This window comes from Hibiscus syriacus, unplaced genomic scaffold (assembly GCF_006381635.1).
Source record: "Hibiscus syriacus cultivar Baekdansim isolate YM2019G1 unplaced genomic scaffold, ASM638163v2 tig00109926_pilon, whole genome shotgun sequence".
Classification (NCBI taxonomy): domain Eukaryota; kingdom Viridiplantae; phylum Streptophyta; class Magnoliopsida; order Malvales; family Malvaceae; genus Hibiscus; species Hibiscus syriacus.
Window position 1 is genome coordinate 1491478 of NW_024062532.1, and position 20843 is coordinate 1512320.

The following is a 20843-nucleotide window of genomic DNA, read 5'->3' on the forward strand; positions in this document are numbered from 1 at the left end:
AAAGTCTTTGCCTCATCTATCGACAAGATTCCGACTTTTCAAGCGCCATTATTCAATGCTTATTCATTTCTTGTCTTGTTATCCCTAGTATCCTGTCCAAAGATCTCTTCAATAATGTTGCATGTAGGCTGGAGATCAATACCTTTCGTAACAGCTGTAGGATACCGGGCGTCCCACATTTTTACATCACAGGTATCCAATAAATATACATGACTCACCAGGTCATTGGACCCATCTACTTTAGCCTCCATACAGTTGCTAAGGTCGGTCTTCATTTTCTATCGTGCAAATCAACGTTTGTGTCAATCAGACTATGAGAGTCGACCATGGTCGGCTGAAGCTCAAAAGACGTGCACGAGTCATCCTGTAGTACATCTAAATCCTCTGCTTGTCCTGAAACTTTGTTTGTTTGTTCAAAAACAGCATTGAACCTGCTCTCATCAAATGATTTTGAAACATGTCCTTCTAACAAAAGATTTACACAGCAATCCTCTCTTTCTGCAGCATTGCTATAATTATCATCACCGCTATAACTATCAGAGACACGACTATAGTCGTCATCGTCGTCACTTCCATTGTCATCATCATCATCTTCAAGACAATCACCTTCATGGGTTGCCAGACCTTCCTGGTCAGCAAGAGACTCAACAGCAGAAGAGTCTTCATCTTTCTCTGAAACCTCAACTTCATAAGCCTGTTGATTTCCATGCCACTCATCATCATCACTGTCAATTTCAAGAACACTGGATCTGCTCTGAGCAGCTCGTCTTTGAAGGATAAAGACATTGAAATAATAGCTGACAAACTCCCTCTTCGATCGTGATGGCAAAACCACTGACAAGTGCTTCCAAAACTTCTTACCCAATGAAGCAGGATTAGTGTAAACAATCTCAAGGAATATCTCTTCATCTTCTTCACCCATTTATATGAAACATCCTCTCCCATGTCATAAAACCCCAGCTGCAAATTTTTCATGCCCAAGGGATTTTCGTAGATTTTCCCGTGCTTCCATTACATGCTGTCGCACACATCTAAATGTGCCCCTATCCAGGCAACCACAGTCAGTCCTACCAGCACAAATGTTGCCACTGATATTTGCAGAAGAATCTGAGTCGGGCATTGGAATGATGCATGTTCCCATCATAATCTCTTCATAGTTAATATCATTGGTGTCTGATGCACCATTTTGAACAAACCTATACATCTTTATGTGCCTACCCAACAAAGGAATATTAGATTGATGGTTTGGCCCAAGCGGAACTTGTTTTCGAGGAAACCGATCCAACAATAAAGAAAAGGAATCGCCAACAGGTCCCGACATTCTTCTTGGGAAATGAAAGCCAAAATATTCCGGAGAAAAAGGTGAATTAGCTTGTGCCCCAGTATCAGTGTCTTCCTCCTAGATATGTTACTAATCAAAGACAAGGGAGCGCTAGTCTCAAAATCCTTATCATCCAAACATCTAGCATCGTTAAGACCATCAGTTTCAAATTCTTCATTCCATTGGTATTTATGAAATCTACCCTCAATTCAACCGTCAAACAGAGGAAGATCACATCAATAACAAAGACATAACAGAATAAGAATCATTCACATGAAAACAAGCTGATATGTCAGAGAAGACAGAACCTGAAACATGAGGACTCTGATGAGTATAACTAAGGGTAATAGTATCGGCAAACTGAGTCAGCTTGTCGCTATCGTCAAACTGTCTTGGATGCTTGAAAGGAAGTTCATGCAACTCCTCTTTGTCAAAAGGCCGTTTAAATCCCATTTAAAACCTGCAGGACAAAAATGTTAATTACAAAGAGAAGATAAAAATAACAGAAAAGGCATAGCTGCAAATCAATCACAGAGCATAAAGCAAAAACATAGTGACACATAGTATGACAGAAAAATATACTCAATAGCAGAAAAATTGATCGCCAAGCAAATGTGAAAGAAAACTTAACACAAGCAATAAACATATAAATTAGCATGAAACTTAAACTAAGCAAGAATAAGAAATAACAGGGATTGGGAGCATCATACTACTAATATTTACTATGATACACGCACCAACCCAGAGTACAGACATAAACAAACTAAATAGAATAGTATTTTATCCATTTTAATAATCTTGTTTGGTTTTGCATGGTAAGCTTAAAGGTTAATAAGTTAAAAAAAAAGTTCATTGACTGATTGAAGGCCAGAGTTAGCAAGTTATCCACTTAATATTGATGAAAAGTGAAATTTAAGGTAGGTAAAAGTCAATTACTTCTAAATTGTGATGAATTGAAACTTTAAAGGAGCAGAGAAAAATAGAGATCAAATAAAATCCCAAAAAACCTAAATTTAGACGAGGATAACACTTAATTAGGCATTAAAAGTGATTCCACCATGGGAAGAGACGTTTTCCCCTACTAATTTGACTACCAAGAGAAGCCCTAAATTTACAAGAGAACCCTAACCCTATATTCCCAATTCGCCGAGGTTAGGACAAATTGGGGGCACAGAACTCCTGTAAACAAGATCACAGTCACCTAAAACACCGAAACCCTCTACCAATTAACAGATAAAGACGAACCCTAACGAACCGAGCAAACCTAAACCCTATAAAAAATAATTGGGTGACCTGATTGACAAAAATAAAAAATGCTGGTCAAAATGAAAAAGAGGCTATAGTTAAGTGGTCACTGGTATAGTTTACCCAATAAAAAAATATGGGATAAATTATTGAATTTGCATCTCATTTATTTTCTTATTCTTATTTTATTTATTCAATTATATTTTTTATTTTAATCAATTATATTAATTTAAACTATTATTTTAAAATATATTATGATTTGGTATAATAACAAATTTAATCTTAAAATTTATATTTTTTATTTATTTAAATTAAAATAATTTAACGATTTTCCAAACTTATTAAAAATATAAAAATCTTGAGTTAATCTAGTGGTTAAATATTGATTGTTCTCAAATATTACTTATTTTTATTTAAATTAAATTAAATTTTTAGTTAACTACGTTTGATGTTACATTTTATCGTTAATTTGTTTTTTAATCTTATCGTCCTTAGTTAAATCAAAATTTAATCGTTAATTTATTGTGTAATTAATTATTGATTAGATTACATCAAACATCCAACTTTTACGTATAAAATATTAAATATGTGATGAATAAAATATTAAATAAGAATATATTTATTTAAATATGTGATGAATATATAATTGAGAGAATATATTTATTTAAATATGTGATCAATAAAATATTAAAAAATAACATTTTAAAAACTCGAATTCGTGATACATATCATAAACATGTGTTAACATGAACATGAATTCGTGTAAAGGCTTCTTCTCTCTATACATTCAACAAGAAAGGTAAATGAGTGCTTCTTATTTCTTATAAACCCATCTAAAATCACTTGTCTTGCATAATGTGGGAATGCATGGGCGTCATTTATCATTTTAAAAAAATAATCCTCGATCAGTTTATTTAGAAAAATACCCTCTAAATTTCACATTCCGTACAAAGCGATTAAGATATTACGTTCTTCTAAAGCGAGTTTCATGCATCTATTGTGTTATTTATCCAAAAAATAAATAAATTTATCTGAAAGAATATCGCACCTAATAAAACGCAAGGTTCTTTAAACGCGTTTTGTAGGACGTGAGATAATCCTTCGTGTGCAATTTAGAGAATTTTTTTTTCAATTAATATTATTTGTGATCATTCGTTTAATAAATGAATCTTTTAGGTTTTATTTAATAAAAATGGCGATTACATGCCTTTACTGTATTACCAACACCAACTTGATTGGTTATTGAGTTTGAGATAATGCATCTCCCAATGTGCCTGCTTTCAGTTTATGTTGTTCATTCGGTTAATTTGGTGGTCGATCGAATCGAATTATCATTAATATAATTAATCAATTTTTTTCTTTAACAGTTAACCGAACTGAATTTTTTTTGAAAATATTAACCGAACCGAATAAATTTCGGTTAATTTTCGAATTAACCAAAAATTTTAAAATTTTCTAATTTATATAAAAATTAAATATTTTTTAATTAAAAAAATAGTTTATATTTAATTTAAATAATATATAATTATAAAATAAAAATTTATATAAATTTTTTAATTAATTAATATTGATTTATGTTTAAAAGTTATTGGATCTTAAATTATTAATTGAATTTTAAATGGTTTGGGCTGAGCTCATACGTTATATATAATATATTTAAAATTTTTTAATTCAAAAAAAAATAGTTTACAATTAATTTAAATAATATATAATTATAAAATAAAAATTTATATAAATTTTTTAATTAATTAATATTGATTTATATTTAAACTTATTGGATATTAAATTATTAATTGTGTTTTAAATTATTTGGGCTTAACTCATATGTTATATATAATATATTTAAAATTTAATTTCGGTTAATTCAGTTAATTAATCGATTTCGAACCGAATTAACCGTTAACCAAATTCTAAAAATTTTCTTAACCGTTAATCGATCGAACTAATTTGATAAACGAACAAATTTAGTTCAATCGGTTAATCAAATTAGTTCGAAAATTTGAACACCCCTGTATGAAAGCAGATGATAGGTCTTGTGGCTATACGAAATTCACGTATAAACAAATAAAATATTGGGTAAACTACCCCAATAACAACTTAACTATAAAATTGATATCAATATGACCACCATAATTCTAATTTCGACAATATAGTCATATAATTATTTAAGTGATTTCACCTAATGATTATTTAGATGAGTTTTTTAGTTCATGTGTTGCGAGTTATCATATTTCTCCGGCATAATGCCAACTTTACATTTGATAAAAAATAATTTACAAAAAGGTATTAGAGGTTCTTATACTTATTATTTTTCTTTTAATGTGGCTCTCCAATTTAGAAACTAAACTTAATGTGATATTTTAACCGATGTTTTTTCATCATTGACCGTTTAATATTGATGTGGCAGTTTACAGTGCTAACATGACGATCCACGGCGCTGACGTGATAGTCCATATATCATGTTTGAATTATCAATTTAACACATTTATCATATCATCCGCCATATTATCAATTATAATAAACAACCACGTCAATATCTTAAACCGCCATATCAGTATATTAATTGTCACGTCTGCTCTATAACCGTGAACAATAAAAAACATTGATAAATGTATCACATAAAATTTGTTTTATAAGTTGAAGGTCATATTAAAGAAACAACCAATTGGCTACTTGTGTACCAAGTCCCAACTCATGCATCGGCCTAGCTGGCAACAGGCCGGTCAAAACAGTAGCTTATGTGCATAATCATTCCATACTGTTTTCGATTATCATTTAAAGTCATACAGACAGAGAAGCATGCAACCGCAGAGTTGACATTAGAAAGCAAGCACAAGTCTTCTTTGGGAGATGAACAACAGCAGCAGCAACAACGTGGGATAGCCCTGAAACTCTACGTGCAGCTGGATGCTGAAAAAAGGGTCTTGCAGCAAAAGTGAAGAAAAGAGATTGAAGCGACGTCTCTGAAAAAAAATTAGAAGTCCCAGCAAACAGACACGGCAGTGGTGAAAATGGAAAAAAGAAAGCAGCAGCGAGGGAGGGAGGGAGTGAAGCAATGAACAAAATAATGAAGATACCGCTGCCTGATGATGACAATGGCAAATATACAGCCGATTGACTAAACTGATATCTTTTCGTTTTTGTTTAACACTTTTTGATCAATATTTTTTTAAAGTAGTACCTTTTACTGAGGTGGTACAAAAGCATTTCTCCGGAGATGTATTTTATTTGATTTATGTTGATTGGGATGTCACGTGTGAAATACGCATATCCGGGGACGCGCCTTTCATTAAATGCTATAAATGCCTATCCGTTTTTTCTCTTCCTCCTCCACTATATAAACCCCATCAAATCCCCTTCATTCTTCACACCAAAATCACATTTTCCTCTATTATATAACTCAAATTCTACAACTATTTGAGTTTTAAATTTTTTATTAGTGGTAATAAATTTATTTTTAAGTTAGTATTTTTTAAAATAGTTTTTATATTTTATAGTAATATAGTTATATAAATATTATTTTTTATTAAAATAATATTTATATAATTATTTTTTATTTAAATTTTTTATTTAATTATTTTTTGTGCTAATTACATTTTTTTGTCTACATTTATAATGGAAAGTGAAATGCTGCTGCGATTGAATGCAAACTATATCTCCAGACATTTTAGTGATATAGTAATTTTTTTATAATTAATGTTAATATTTATTATTATTTTTAATTTAAATTTATAATGAATTTATATTAATTATAAATTTTTATAATGCATATTATTTAGAAAACTGATCGTATTTTAGAGACTTTTATTAAAAACTCACGTATACCGACACCGTAACGTATTTTGTCATATTTGTCTTCTGCCGAGTTCGGGTATATTGCAACAATTATTGGCGGTTGCAAACTCGAACTTGTCCTAATTTCTACATTGATTGAGAGGTGGAGGCCCGAGACACACACATTTCATCTTCCATGTGGAGATGCTACAATTACATTGGAGGATGTCTCTATGCATCTGGGGCTTCCCGTCGATGGGAATATTATGTGTGGTATGGCGGATGGTGATTGACAATCAATGTGCATGGAGCATCTTGGAACTGCTCCGTCAGAGTTTAATGGAGGTAGAATAATTTACCATAGTTGAAAGCTAATTTTGAAGATCTGGATGAAAATGCTTCAAATGATGAAGTAAATATATGTGCTCGGGCTTATATTCTACGAATTATTGGAGGAATATTGATGTGCGACAAATCTCGTAAACAGGTGCATTGTATGTGGTTGCGACATCTGATTGATTTTGATGAAGCTGGAAGATATAGTTAGGGCGCTGCAGTTTTGGTATTTCTCTTTAGAGAAATGTGTCGTGCGACAAATTATAAGAAAACTTCTATCGGTGGATGTCTTCTGCTTCTGCAATCATGGGTGTGGTTCCGCATGTCTTTCTTATGCCCGATCGTCAATGAACCATACATATTCCTCTTATTATTGAGGTAATTTTCGAACTAAATTTTGATTTAAATATTTTTAATTAAATAGAGTTATATACCTACTAGACTAGAGGAAATTCGTTCACTTATTGATACAAAAGTTGGGTTTGAGGTATGTTTTGAAATCTGTTTAAATATGAATATTTTAATTTAAAATGTTAGATATAATTAGAATATTATATTTATTTGAATTGTATATTTATATTTCAGTTTCAGTGGATACCTTATACGAGCGATGAAGTAAAGGCTTGCATCCCACCCCACCTGAGTGGGTCATTAGAGGTTTGGATGTCAATTGTACCTCTTATATGTTGTGCTATTATTGAGTGGCATCCATTTGATCGCGTGCTTCGTTAGTTTGGTTGTACACAATATATTCCTGGAGCACCTAAGAATTTAGACGACATGCATAACATCGATAGACGAGGCAAGAAAGAGGTTAATTGGGTGGTGAGACACATAGATTGGATTGTGCTTTGGGAGAACCGATATGCATAGTTGGCCCCTCGACAATTTTACGCTGAAATTGGTCATACGGTTACGGATAACTATATGGACTGGTTTAATGAAAATGGAAAGTCATTTCTACTTTCGGCTGAAGCACGAGGGGTTAACATTCCTAGGCGCCAAGAGAGACGTCCATCGTCTCAATATCATTGTCCCCCGACTCGTGGACGGAGAGAAGGCGCTATAAGTTCTGCATCAGTCCCACCACAACATCCCTATCCACCGATAATGATACCCAACCCTCCAGTTCAGATGCAATCTCCTCAGGGGTATATGCCAAGCCCACCAGTTTATATGCCATCTCCACAGGGTTACATTCCTAGCCCTCAGGGTTACATTCCTATCCCACCAGGTTACATGCCTATCCCGCAGGGTTTTATGACACCATATAGAGGTGCATATACGGCTATGTTTAATGATCCAACATATGGTTCATATGCATCTTTTTTGGCTGGTGGTCATTCTCCACAGACACCTCAATCTTCATCTGGATCACGTACATCGATGCCAAAGTTTTCACATTTTTCTCAATTTTCTATGAGCGGTGGGATTGTTAGTAGCACTCCTCTAGAGTCGTTATTTATACAGGCCCTTTAGCGTCATCTACAACACCAGCCGAAGAAAATGCTGCTGATGATGATGATAGTGAAGATGAGGAAACTGAAGAACAAGTTCCACGAAGAAATCCTCAGCAAAATAGATAACCACCGCCATGTGGAACTTATTCGAGAAGACGACATCGGTGATCCAGTTGTATTTTAATATTATTTAAATAGTTATATTTCATAAATTTATGTAATTTGGTTATGTTATTTAAATGTTTCATGGTTGTTAGAACAATATTTTTAATGTTTTTTCATTCAAATTTAACATTAAATGTTTTTAATATACAAATTATAGTATTCGAAATATAAAATTAAAATACAAATTATGGTATTCGAAATTTAACATTAAATTCAACTTAATATTTTAATTGTATTCAAAAATAAAAGTTATATTTCAATTATAGTTCACAATACTTAAATTGAAATTAAATTTATCCATACGGATGATTTTATCCTTAACATATACATTAAAACCAACTTATCACTTCATATTTATTCGTAAAAACATGTCGATGTGCATTCCATACAATTTCAATGTCAGCCAACTTATCACTTCACATTTTTTCCAATTTATCCATAACATTTTATCCAATATATTCAAACAACCAACTGATGACTTCACATTTATTCAATTTATTCATAACATTTTATCCAATTTATTCAAACTTCACATAACATTTTAATTTAAGTTATGAACATCAAATTTCACATGAGTAACATAATAGGGTAATGATAATATATTCTCTGACAAAATAATGGAAGGCGCGCCCCCGGGAACGCACTTTTACCACTTTGCCAAGTCTCCTAAGAAATAATAGGTACTAACATAAATAGTTATTCGGGGGACATGAGTGACATAATAGGGCAATGATAACATATTCTCTGATAAAATAATGGAAGGCGCGCGCCCCCAGGAACGCGCTTTCACCACTTTACCAAGTCCCATAAAAAATAATAGGTACTGACATGAATATTTCTTCGGGAGACATGAGTGACATAATAGGGCAATGATAACATATTCGCTGACAAAATAATAGAAGGCACGCCCCCAGGAACGCGCTTTCACCACTTTGGGTACTGATATGAATAGTGCCCCCAAGGGACATGAGTGACATAATAGGACAATGATAACATATTATCTGAAAAAATAATCGAAGGCGCGCCCCCAGGAACGCGCCTTCACGTGAATAGTACCCCGATTATAGACACTATTAAATGCAACGTATTATGGACTTTCAAAATAAACTTCAGTTCACAAGCTTTCAAATTCTCAAACTCTAAATTTCTCAAAAATCTCAATCTTCTATTCTCTGAAAATGAGTCGTCTTTCTGCTGTTGTTTTATATGATGGAGAAATTAAGGAAGCTGAATAAGGGGTTGTTTTTTAGTCAGAACATTATATCCCCTTAACCTTGAAGAGAAACGTCACTCTTGAGGAGTTAATCACAAAAATTCCGTTAAAGATTTGCGTAGCTAGCCGGAGAAGACTACATTCACTTCAATATAGATTTCCTACTGAACTTTTTCCACTCACGTATACATCATTTCAGCTTTATAACGATGATAATGTTTCTATGATGGTTGATGCTCATATGGGGAGTTCACAATCTCTTATTGAAATGTATGCCACTTTTATAAAGGTTCATGCTTCTCGTGGTCTCTCATATTTCTCTCACTTTGGCATTGTATATCAAGCTAATCAAGTTGATAGCCCGGCACAACTAATCTGTAATGATTTCACATCATTAATGGCGGATCCAACGCCAGATTCTATGCCATTAAGTTCAATGGAAAGACATTTATCAGCAACTGCTTGTGATCTCAACCCACGTGGCTTCACCAATAATCCATATGGCAAACTCTCTTATACTTCAAGGGGCAGACATTCATCTGCCAATGTTTTTTACTTACATATAGAAATGTCATCGAGACGGCAGTCTATTCACATCCCACATGATACAATGACCTCAAGTTCAAGGGGATGACACACAAGCGGGAACTTATTTGACCTCAACATTAGATTATCGGAGGAACCCTCATCTCTACCAGAATAACCTCTTCGGGAGCCAGGTGCAGATAGTGCTGAAACGGGATTATTCGTTGAACCTGACTCACCACAATTTAACGTACATTTTTATGAGGATGAGGATGGCGTTCCGATAAATACAACACCAGCCAAACTTTCTGCACATATGTATGGGGCTGATTATGATGCAATGTACGAGCCTGAATTTCTGAATCTTCTTGATGTTGGCAACTATGGACTTCAGTCATCAGTTAACGACGGTGATTTACATATTGGAATGGAGTTCGCATCGAAAGAGGAATCAAAGATGGCAATAAAGAGTTACAATATTCGTAACTCAGTTCAGTCCTGAGATGATCGATCTACCACGGAGAAATATGTCTGCTACTGCGTCCAACATGACAATGGATGTCCCGTGTATCAAAGAGGAATATGAATAACAACTTATGGGAACTAACCAGATATAACGGTCCTCATACGTGTTGTGCAAGAGGTATAAATCAGGATCATCCCAACTTGAACTTCAATATTATTTGCCAAGCAATCATACCCATTGTGAAACAAAGCTCTCATATAGCTGTTGCAGTGTTGATTTCTGCTATACAATCACAATATGAGTACACCATCTCCTATAAAAAAGCTTGGTTGGCAAAACAGAATGCCATTTGCAAACTTCATGGCGAATGGGATTCCTCTTACAATGAGCTGCTCAGTTGGTTTCATGTTGTGCAAAAACTCAATCCCGATACAATTGTTGAGTTCGAAACTCAACATCATTACGTGAATGATCGAGTGGTTCGCGATCGCTGCCAATTCTACCGTGTCTTTTGGACTTACCCTCAGTGTATTAATGCAGACAAGTATTGTAAACTAGTTGTCCAAATTGATAGTACTTTTTTGTATGAGAAATACAAGCAAGTTTTATTATTGGTTGTGGTCCAAGATGGAAACCGCAATATTCTTACTGTTGCGTTTACCCTCGTTCAAGGAGAAGACAATGAGTCCTGGGCTTTTTTCCTTAAAAAATTATGTTTACATGTTGTCACTAGGGAACGAGTATGCATTATTTTAGACCGAAGAACCGGGATAAAACCAGCAATAGAGTCTTTGGGTACAATGTATAGACCTCCATATGTTCAACATCGTTATTGTGTCCGTCATATTGCTGCAAACTATTATGAAAAATACAAGAAGAACGATGATCGTCAGTTAGTCGTGCAGATGGGTATGTTACTTTTTTGCAGTTTTTCTATCATTTTCGTATTACTTATTTATACTTCATATTAACTATTTCATATTCATAATGGCTTAGGTTACGAACTCTTACCTCAAAGGTTTGAGTCTATTCTACAAGAGCTGTTTGGCAAAAATAAGAAGGGGTGCGAATACATTATGAACATCAGCAAAGAAATGTGGACAAATGTGTATGACGAGGGGTATCACTATGGTCATATGACAACCAACTTGGCTAAAGCAATATATTCAACCTTAAAGGGGGCACGTCATTTACCAGTCACAGCGTTGGTCAAAACGATTTGTTTTCGTTTGGGTCAACAATTTGCAAAGCTCGGTGGACAAGCTCTTAGTTGGGTGGCAATGGATGCAAAACGACCATATTTACCACCCAAGACTAGTAGTTGATTTACAAAAAAAAATGGTTGCATCAAATGGGATGTTGGTTACAAATTTTTCTCGCACCCATGAATTGTTTCGTGTTACCGAAATGCCACGTCCGCTGCAAAGGATTTAAGCTAACTCTTTCAGAGGTAATATGCAATAGAGGTGGTACAATTGTGATTTCTTCCAAGCACTCAAATATTCATGCTCTCATGTCATTGCAGCTTGTTCACATTCGCATTTGGACTACAAAAATTATGTTGATCCCGTATACCAACTTTCAGAAGTATTCAAGGTATATAAATTTGAGTTTTCGCCCATAGGAAACGAAAGAGACCCATATGAGATTCAAACTTGGCTTACAATTGTACTAGATCCATTGCTATTGAGGGACTCAAGTCGTCCAAAATCTACTAGAACACATTGTGAAATTGATATTCGGGAGATGTCAACTGAACAAAAATGATGTGGGCATATTAGAAACATCAGGCACAATAGAAAAAAATGTTCAGCTCTGTTATCATCACATAACTGTTAACCCTTATGTAATTAATATTCTATTTAAATGAATGTTTTTGTTTATAATATTTAAATGTAATTGCATTTTCTATAATTTCTCAATGTATGTACAACTAAATAATTTTTTTTTTAAAATTTTTATTTAAAATTTATTTTATGATATTTATTTAATATAATAATTAATATTATTTATTATAAAAAATTAATTATTAATTTTAAAATATGATAATAATTCTACCTTCTAAGTAGAGAAAAAAATATTAAATTAAACAAATTAGGAGTAAGACTAAATTGATAAAATATGTAAATATTGAAGATTAAATATGTAATTATACTAATTTTATTAACTTATTCATCAATATTTTCGTTAAATATTGATAATAAATGATTAGATTGATAACATTTAAATAATTAAGTGATAAAATTAATAGATCGATAATCAAAATAAAAAATTAATAGATATATAATTATACGTGTAATATTATAATTTCATACATTTTCCTATAACTACAATAAGATCAAAGTTGGTTTTCATCTATTGTTCTATCGTATTAATGTTGTGTGGAATGGGTGAATGCCAAAGTCTCTTAAACATATAACACTAAAACTTAAATTCACTCAACATTTAACACACATTTAAATAATACATTCGATAATTCTTAAATTATAATCGAAACACTTTACATAATATATTAATAATTTATAATAACAATAAAAATAAAATCTTTATTATTTAAAAAATACCAGCATGACATCCGACTCAGCAGAACCCATATAAAGCGCATACCTGGCGATGCGCCTTACACGCGTGGCATCTTAGTCAGCATAAACCCGGGTAAAGCGTGTCCCCGGAGATGCGACTTTGTGTCACTTCAGCCGAATGGGTGCTACTTTGGGAAATATTGGTCAAAGGATGTTAGAGAGGGAATATTACGGCGAAAAGGTGTCAGTTTAATCAAATCGCCAAAGATATATGGGGCAGCGCCTGTAGTAGTCGGGGGTGAGTAATGAGTTTATCGGTTCGTGAACGTTTTGAATTAATTCCATAAAAATTTGATTTGAATCAATTTAAACTCGAGTCAATTCAAAATTTTAATGAGTTAAGTAGAATAGAGTTTAACTTGACTTCGTAAGTTGACGAACAGTTTATTAATTTTTGAATATAATTTTATTATACTAAAAATTAAATATTATTTTATTATTTTAATGTATTTAAGGATTGTTACTTTAAAATTATTTTTATATTTTTTCTTAAATTTATTAATTTATGATTATATTAAGCTTTATATAATATTAAAATATTTTACTTATAATTAATAAAATCAAGTAAAAATTTTGATGAAATTAACAAGCAACGAGCATCGAATTTAATGAGCAACAAAATTAACGAGTAACGAGTTTAACAAGCAACAAGATCAACGAGTAACGTGTTTAATGAACAATAAGTTTTTTAAATTTATCGAGTAGAACAAAAATTTAATGTATTTAATGAGTAACAAGTCGAGCGATTTTTTTTTTAAAATAAGTATGATTCGAATTACATTTTAACGAATTTAACGAATAACGAGTCAAACAATAAATTTTTTTAATGAATATAAACAGAACACTGTTTAATTCGCGATCTGCTGGATGAACTCGTTCGATCAACACCCTAGTAGCAGCATGTGAGATTACTATTGTGGTGTGTGGATTTCTGGGGTTTTCCACTGCCTGCAACCGCATGCTGGCGTCTGTTGCTACTGCCCTACTGCCTGTACCATCATCTCTTCACCTCCACAACTACACCAGGTAAGTACTGTTATTTTTGTTCCATGCAATTAGATGTACGGTGAATCCTTGAAAAAACAGATTCAATGGAAATGTTTCTGTGTCCAAGTAAAAGATCTTTTTACTACTTCTGGACCCTTTTTTTTTTGTTTCTTTTCTGTTCTTCACGTGATTACTGCACTTCTTGTCATGAACAAAACTTTCTCGAGGCAAATGCATCTTCTGGTATGGAGCCAGTTTGATATCAATTTATCACAATGTTTCTGGGGAAAATACAAGAAAATGGGAAAATATTTTATGGTTTTATTAGATTCAAATGATTAATTGATTCATGGGATCGCAATAAAGAATCTTTTAAAAAATAATTATAGATACTGAAGAGAAAGATTTGGACCTGACTCTAAAGTTCTGAATCGGCTGCTTGCCATTCAAGTAAGCGACCATGGTCTAATTAATAGTGTTCATTAGGGTCACCTTTAACCACAGAATATATATATTTGAAAATGAAAGAATCATCAAAACGCCACAGATTAGGTCAAAGTTTGCCGGTGAATTGTAAACTCCGACAGGAATTGAGCGTCGATCTCATCAAGGGTCTTGAAAGATGAGTTCCGAAAGGAAGAGATCATGAAAAAGGGGTACAATTTCGAGAATTTTACGTTGTATCCGTTTAAATTGAGGTAACGAATGGTACAAGTTTAGTAGTTAGTGAGTGGGTATCGATGTAAAAACTCATTCCAGCCGTAGATAATAGGTAGTTGATAGGTTTGATGATAGATGCATGATTTTATGTTAGGTGAGTAAAGTTGAATTTTTAGAGAGACGAACTTAAAGTTATAAAATCTAGGTGGGGCTAAAACATATTTTTAGGAACGACTGCCTCCACCCACCCCTGTCTAGATCCATCATTGTTTGAGACTTTATCTGTCCCGTATCCATCTGTCCGTCATATAAATTTTGGACCATTATTCGTCTATCCCACATCTGAATGTCATATAAATTTTGAACCATTATGAATTTAAATATAATTTTAAAGATTATTATGTAAATCTTAAGATTTTATAGGACATTACTTGTAATTTAACCAAATGTTAAGATATAAACATTTTTTTTATAGAACCCAACTAGTATTATTAAAAATAGAAAATATCCAGAATTACAATGAATGTTTACAAGCATAGTCGTAAACGTAAACTAAATTATACTTATGATATGATCATATCAATTGACACAAAACTAGCCACTTAAATCACACAATGACCAAATAAGAAAAATGTTAAAAACCTAATCAAAATGCTCAAACAAAATAAAGATACGAACAGACTGACATAATCGGAAAAATGAATCATAAAAGGGGATGAAGATACTGAAATATCACCGACAAATCACAAATCATAGTTAAATAAAATAAAAAAACTATCAACTAACACAAAATTCATACCACAAATACAATAATAAACATTTCACAAAATATAATTATTCTTATTAAAAACTAAATTTCAACTATGTCCTTTAAAATTGATAACAAGCGTTGTTAAAGACGAACCTCTACTCAGATTTACATCCCATCAATCACATAAGGAGTTCCTTTACTGTCCGTCTCGATGATAATCACGTACTAAATTTAGAGGTGAACTCAGGATAAAAATTCAGAGGTTGTATAAAAAAATTTATAATATTAATTTTTCCTATAATAAAGAATAACAATTATACACAATATTAAAGGTGACACTTGTATTAATTAAAAAATTAACATTAAATAGATAATTTTGAGGGATTGTCTGAGATATTCAGGACAACTATAAGGTCCGCCCTAGTACTATTCCTATTATGATTTGATATGGTGGTGTTTACTATGGGTATCCAAAATTTAATTTTTTATGTTGACTTTATTTATTTTATAAATCGTATCGATTCTATTTTTTTATACAAAAAATTTATGTTAATAATACAAGTATATTCACTTGAAAATAAAAATCCTTCCTTTATTTTTGTGTACTGTTACATACGTGGAATATAATCGTAATGGATGTGAAAACAGTCTAATCAAGATTTGTTCCTTCGACCTTCCATTAATAGCTTCCTTAATGGCGTTGCTGTATTAGACCCATCGCACCGATTAAAGAGGGCGGTCAGTTACTGGCGGAGAAAATGGCTTTGGTGACCGCATAATGAAAAATATCATTAGTAAATCAGCAAAAGAATCAGGAGAAACAAAATAATGACCCCACTAAGCAATCCCACGTGAAGTCCTTAAGCCCTACTCTCTCGGTCCTATAGGCTATAGCCCTGCTATCTCCAACGCTAAGATATTCTCAGTACATCTCTTTTCCGAGAGAATCACGCGCCTGTGATTCATCTTATCAGTTTTGATCATCACGCTACCGGCAAACCATATGTTCCAAAACCAACACTGCTCACCTTTAAATTGTGCAGACCAAAACTCGTATCGGGTTGGTCTAACACTTAAATATCCATGTCCACACGTCATTGATGCTTATGTCATATATAAATTTGAGACCATATTTAAGATATATTAAATATGAGTTCCCTTCTATCGTCAATGAACAACAAGGGAATGTGGTTAAGGATAAGCCTATTGTTGTACTAGATTTTATGTTACATTGTAACGATGAGGGTCGTTCCAGTTTAACTAGATTCGTAATAATATGAATATTAATTAAAAAAAATATCGAATAATCAAATTAATGATCAAAATCGAAGAAACACTAGGAAGACATGTTCTATTATATTGGCATCACACAATCAATAATCGTAATATTTACATTACATTATTATATTGTAATAATGCTATTATATGTTTATTAACGATAAATATCCTAAACTCAAATCCCTCACTTACCCGTATTATGAACTCTATATCATAGTATCATAAGTAAATTAATTTATTTATAATTTCATAATATAAAAGGTATTAGCTTTTATGTTACTTTTTTATTATTTGAGATTATTATATATTATTTTTATATTACGTGATAGTAATCATATTATTTAAAAAATAGTTAATATTTTTAATAATCCTAAAATAGATATACTAATATAAAAAAATATTAAGATCGTTCTATTGATGCTTAAAAAATTGTATTTTCGAGTTAATCTTTAAGATTTTTTTTGAAACTTTTTAATTAAATTCTGAAGTCGTTGTTTTCACTTTTTCACATCCCATGATTCTATATTTTTGTGCTACAGTTATTATAGAATAAGTACTTCCAAAACTAGGGTTAGTTTATCAATATTGGCCTTGGTTGAAACGAAGTTTCTCCTATTAAACTAACCTATCCCAAATTGTCTATTTAAACTCGAGCTCCTCATCTCTTGTGCTCTCCAAGTAACTCTCAAGTTCATTCTTCCTGTTCTATTATATATCTTCTTCTTCGTTGAAGATGTCCCTCGATCATGGTTTACTGTTGCTTCAGACTCCTCTGTTGAGCTTCGAAGCATTTCTCTGGGCCCTTCTATTGGTTGGAACCATTGCCATGTGGCTTTCACCTGGGGGTATTGCATGGACACGTTTCAGGTCCAAGGCGAGTTTCTCCATTCCTGGCCCGGTCGGGTCACCTCTACTGGGGCTACTCACTGTGTTCAATGGCTCCACTCCTCATCGTGTCCTTGCCAAGCTTGCTAAAACCCTCAACGCCGTGAAGCTGATGGCTTTTTCCGTCGGGTTCACTCGGTTCATCATCTCCAGTGACCCTGAAACCGCCAGGGATATTCTCAACAACTCGGCTTTCGCCGATAGGCCGGTGAAGGAGTCGGCCTATGAGCTCTTGTTTCACAGGGCAATGGGTTTCGCTCCTTTCGGTGAGTATTGGAGGAATTTGAGGCGTATCTCGGCCACCCATTTGTTTAGCCCCAAGAGAATCGCTGCCTTTGAAGCATATAGGCGTGAGATTGGCATGAGGATGATTGATGAAATCAACAGTTCAATGGAAGACAAGGGTGAGGTCCAGATTAAAATGGTTCTTCACTTTGGATCGTTGAACAATGTGATGGCGACCGTATTCGGTAAGAAGCACGACTTTGTAGAGGCCGGTGACGGGTTCGAACTCGAGGAGCTTGTGAGTGAAGGGTATGAGTTACTGGGTTTATTTAACTGGAGTGATCATTTTCCTCTTTTAAGCTGGCTGGATTTGCAAGGTGTAAGGAAAAGGTGTAGGAATTTGGTTTCTCAAGTAAATGTTTTTGTTGGGAAGATCATTGAAGAACATAGGCTAAAAAGGGTCATTGGAGGGTTGAAAGATTGTTGTGAAGTTGGGGATTTCGTTCAAGTTTTGCTGGATTTGGAGAAACATGAGAAACTTAGTGACTCCGATATGATTGCTGTTTTATGGGTATAATTATTGATTCTGCACTTTAACCTTTATTTTATTTCAAGCTTTACGATGCTTATTGTTTAACACGTTTCCTTGCATGTCCTTTTCCAGGAGATGATTTTCAGGGGTACCGACACAGTGGCAATCTTGCTCGAATGGATTTTGGCTAGAATGGTTTTACACCCAGAGATACAAGCAAAGGCTCAAACCGAGATCGACTCAGTCGTCGGAAACTCGAGGCTGGTTTCTGACTCGGACATTCTCCATCTTCCATATCTTCAAGCCATAGTGAAAGAGACTCTCAGGTTGCATCCGCCGGGGCCTCTTCTTTCATGGGCTCGCCTAGCCATCCATGATGTTCACGTCGGTGACCATTTCGTTCCGGCAGGCACAACAGCGATGGTGAACATGTGGGCAATCACTCATGACGAGAGAGTGTGGGATGAGCCTGAAAGGTTCAAGCCAGAGCGGTTCATGGAACAAGATGTCAGCATTTTGGGGTCTGATCTTAGGTTGGCTCCATTTGGTTCGGGTAGAAGGGTTTGCCCTGGCAAAGCACTGGGTTTGGCCACTGTTCATCTCTGGTTGGTTCTGTTGCTCAAGTATTTCAAATGGGTTCCGTTCAAGGAAGGGAACGTGGACTTGACTGAACATCTGAAACTCTCCATGGAGATGAAGCACCCACTGGTTTGCAGGGCAATACCTAGGACCTAGGTGTCCCTGAACCCTCTTTTCGTTGGCTGCCTTGATGTTTACATCTATGTTTTACCTTTCATGTTTAGGGTTTCCTTTCCTTTTCTGTTTAGCTAGTTTTTCCCGAGCTTGAAAGAAGTGTTTTTATGTTTAGTGAAATGGAATCTAGTTTGGTTGGGGTTGGCTTTTTATGTACCGTTTAAAACTAATGAACAATCTTCATGCTTTGTACAAAGATTCTAACTTTTCGTGGCTATGTTTTGCTTGTTTCTCGCTTTTGAATGTATTAATATATTGAAATATCATGTTAAATTATGAAAAAGATATAAATACAAATATGATTATATAAAAAAAATTAAAATGAATTTAATTTTTTTAAGTAAAACATAATTAGTATATAATTAATACATAATTTATAAAAACAATTGAATTTAAAAAAGTTCTGGGCAAAAGACTGGAGCTCATGCATTATAATAAGGGTAAAAGAACATCTTTGCATTTAAACGAAAATTTAAATTTTTGTCATAAGATTTAAAAACCTCACATTAATTATATATATGATTTTTTTTAAATATTTAAATATATTACTCATAAAGTAGTTGAAGACAATATTTATGCAAACGTGACACTATATGGTTCAATTTATGTTTGTACTATTATAAGATTTTTGTAATAAAATCCGTACAATCTTTTTATTCCTCTTCGAGAATATTTTGGCAAAAAAGGAAAAAAAAAAGGAAATCATGGCATCATATATGACATGCCCATTCATCTTTTTACTTCTTTTGTCAGTCATAATCTCGAAAGTATGGTTCCGTACCCATTTGAATAAGACACACGAAAATTTTTATAAAGAAACATCTTAATATAAGGTTAAAATAAAACGTTATCGATAATTTATTATTTTTACGTAAAATATCATTTTTTTTATATTTTTGGTTATTTTTTACCTTCGAATAATATTTTTGGTTATTTTTTTCGAAAATCTGATAAAAACACCCAATAATAATAAAATCGATCAATTTTAATGCTTAATAATATTTTCGGTCATTTTTTACCGGCTTTGTTATTTAAATAATAATAAAAAGATAACATCTTTTTTAACCGTATATTAAAGCTGCCGTACGTGATCATTCCCGAGACACACTAGCTCCCGAGATTCACAAAGTTTCCTTAATAAAAATTCTCCTAAATTTCCAAATTTAGCTAGCTTGATAATGCAAATCTTTCATTGCTATTGGAGATTTATAGGGTCCTATGTCCTAGTCTATGTAAAAAAAAAATAGATTCCTTGCAAGTGGTTATAATTATTCAATCACCTAAAGATTTGCTACTAATTTCAACCTTATTAGTAGGAAAAAATAGATTTTATCTACTAAAATTAGATGTACAATCCAGATCGATCCGAATTAATCAAGATTAAGCCTTAAAAATCGAGAGGGCAACAAAAATAGATTATAGCGGTTGTAGGTATAATAAATTTATATATACTACCATTATTAAAGGTCACTATATTTTTTTTTAATTAAAAGAGAGAAAAAAAATGACAGCCATGATCTCCACATCTATTCTTCTTTATCACAAAGGAGAGGAATTTCATGCTGGTCAATGATCGTTTTTCCATGACCGCGAATCTCCGTTCAACTTAGAAGAGATGAACCACTTATAATTGTTGTAACCCATTTATTTCCATCATCAAATCTATTACTACAATTTGTTAGTGC

General features: G+C 33.2%; 1 protein-coding gene and 1 pseudogene across 1 annotated transcript; one reads left to right on the top strand and one right to left on the bottom strand.

Annotated features, from left to right (window-relative positions):
- Positions 1-271: 271 nt before the first annotated feature.
- LOC120210766 lies at positions 272-1774 on the bottom strand (annotated as a pseudogene).
- Positions 1775-17425: 15651 nt separating this feature from the next.
- On the top strand, positions 17426-19402 carry LOC120210708 (cytochrome P450 78A5-like). The gene is made up of 2 exons (XM_039209407.1): positions 17426-18444; positions 18538-19402. Exons 1-2 carry the CDS (start codon positions 17497-17499, stop codon positions 19138-19140), a joined length of 1551 nt encoding a protein of 516 aa, XP_039065338.1. The 5' UTR covers positions 17426-17496; the 3' UTR covers positions 19141-19402.
- The last annotated feature ends 1441 nt before the right edge of the window (positions 19403-20843 follow it).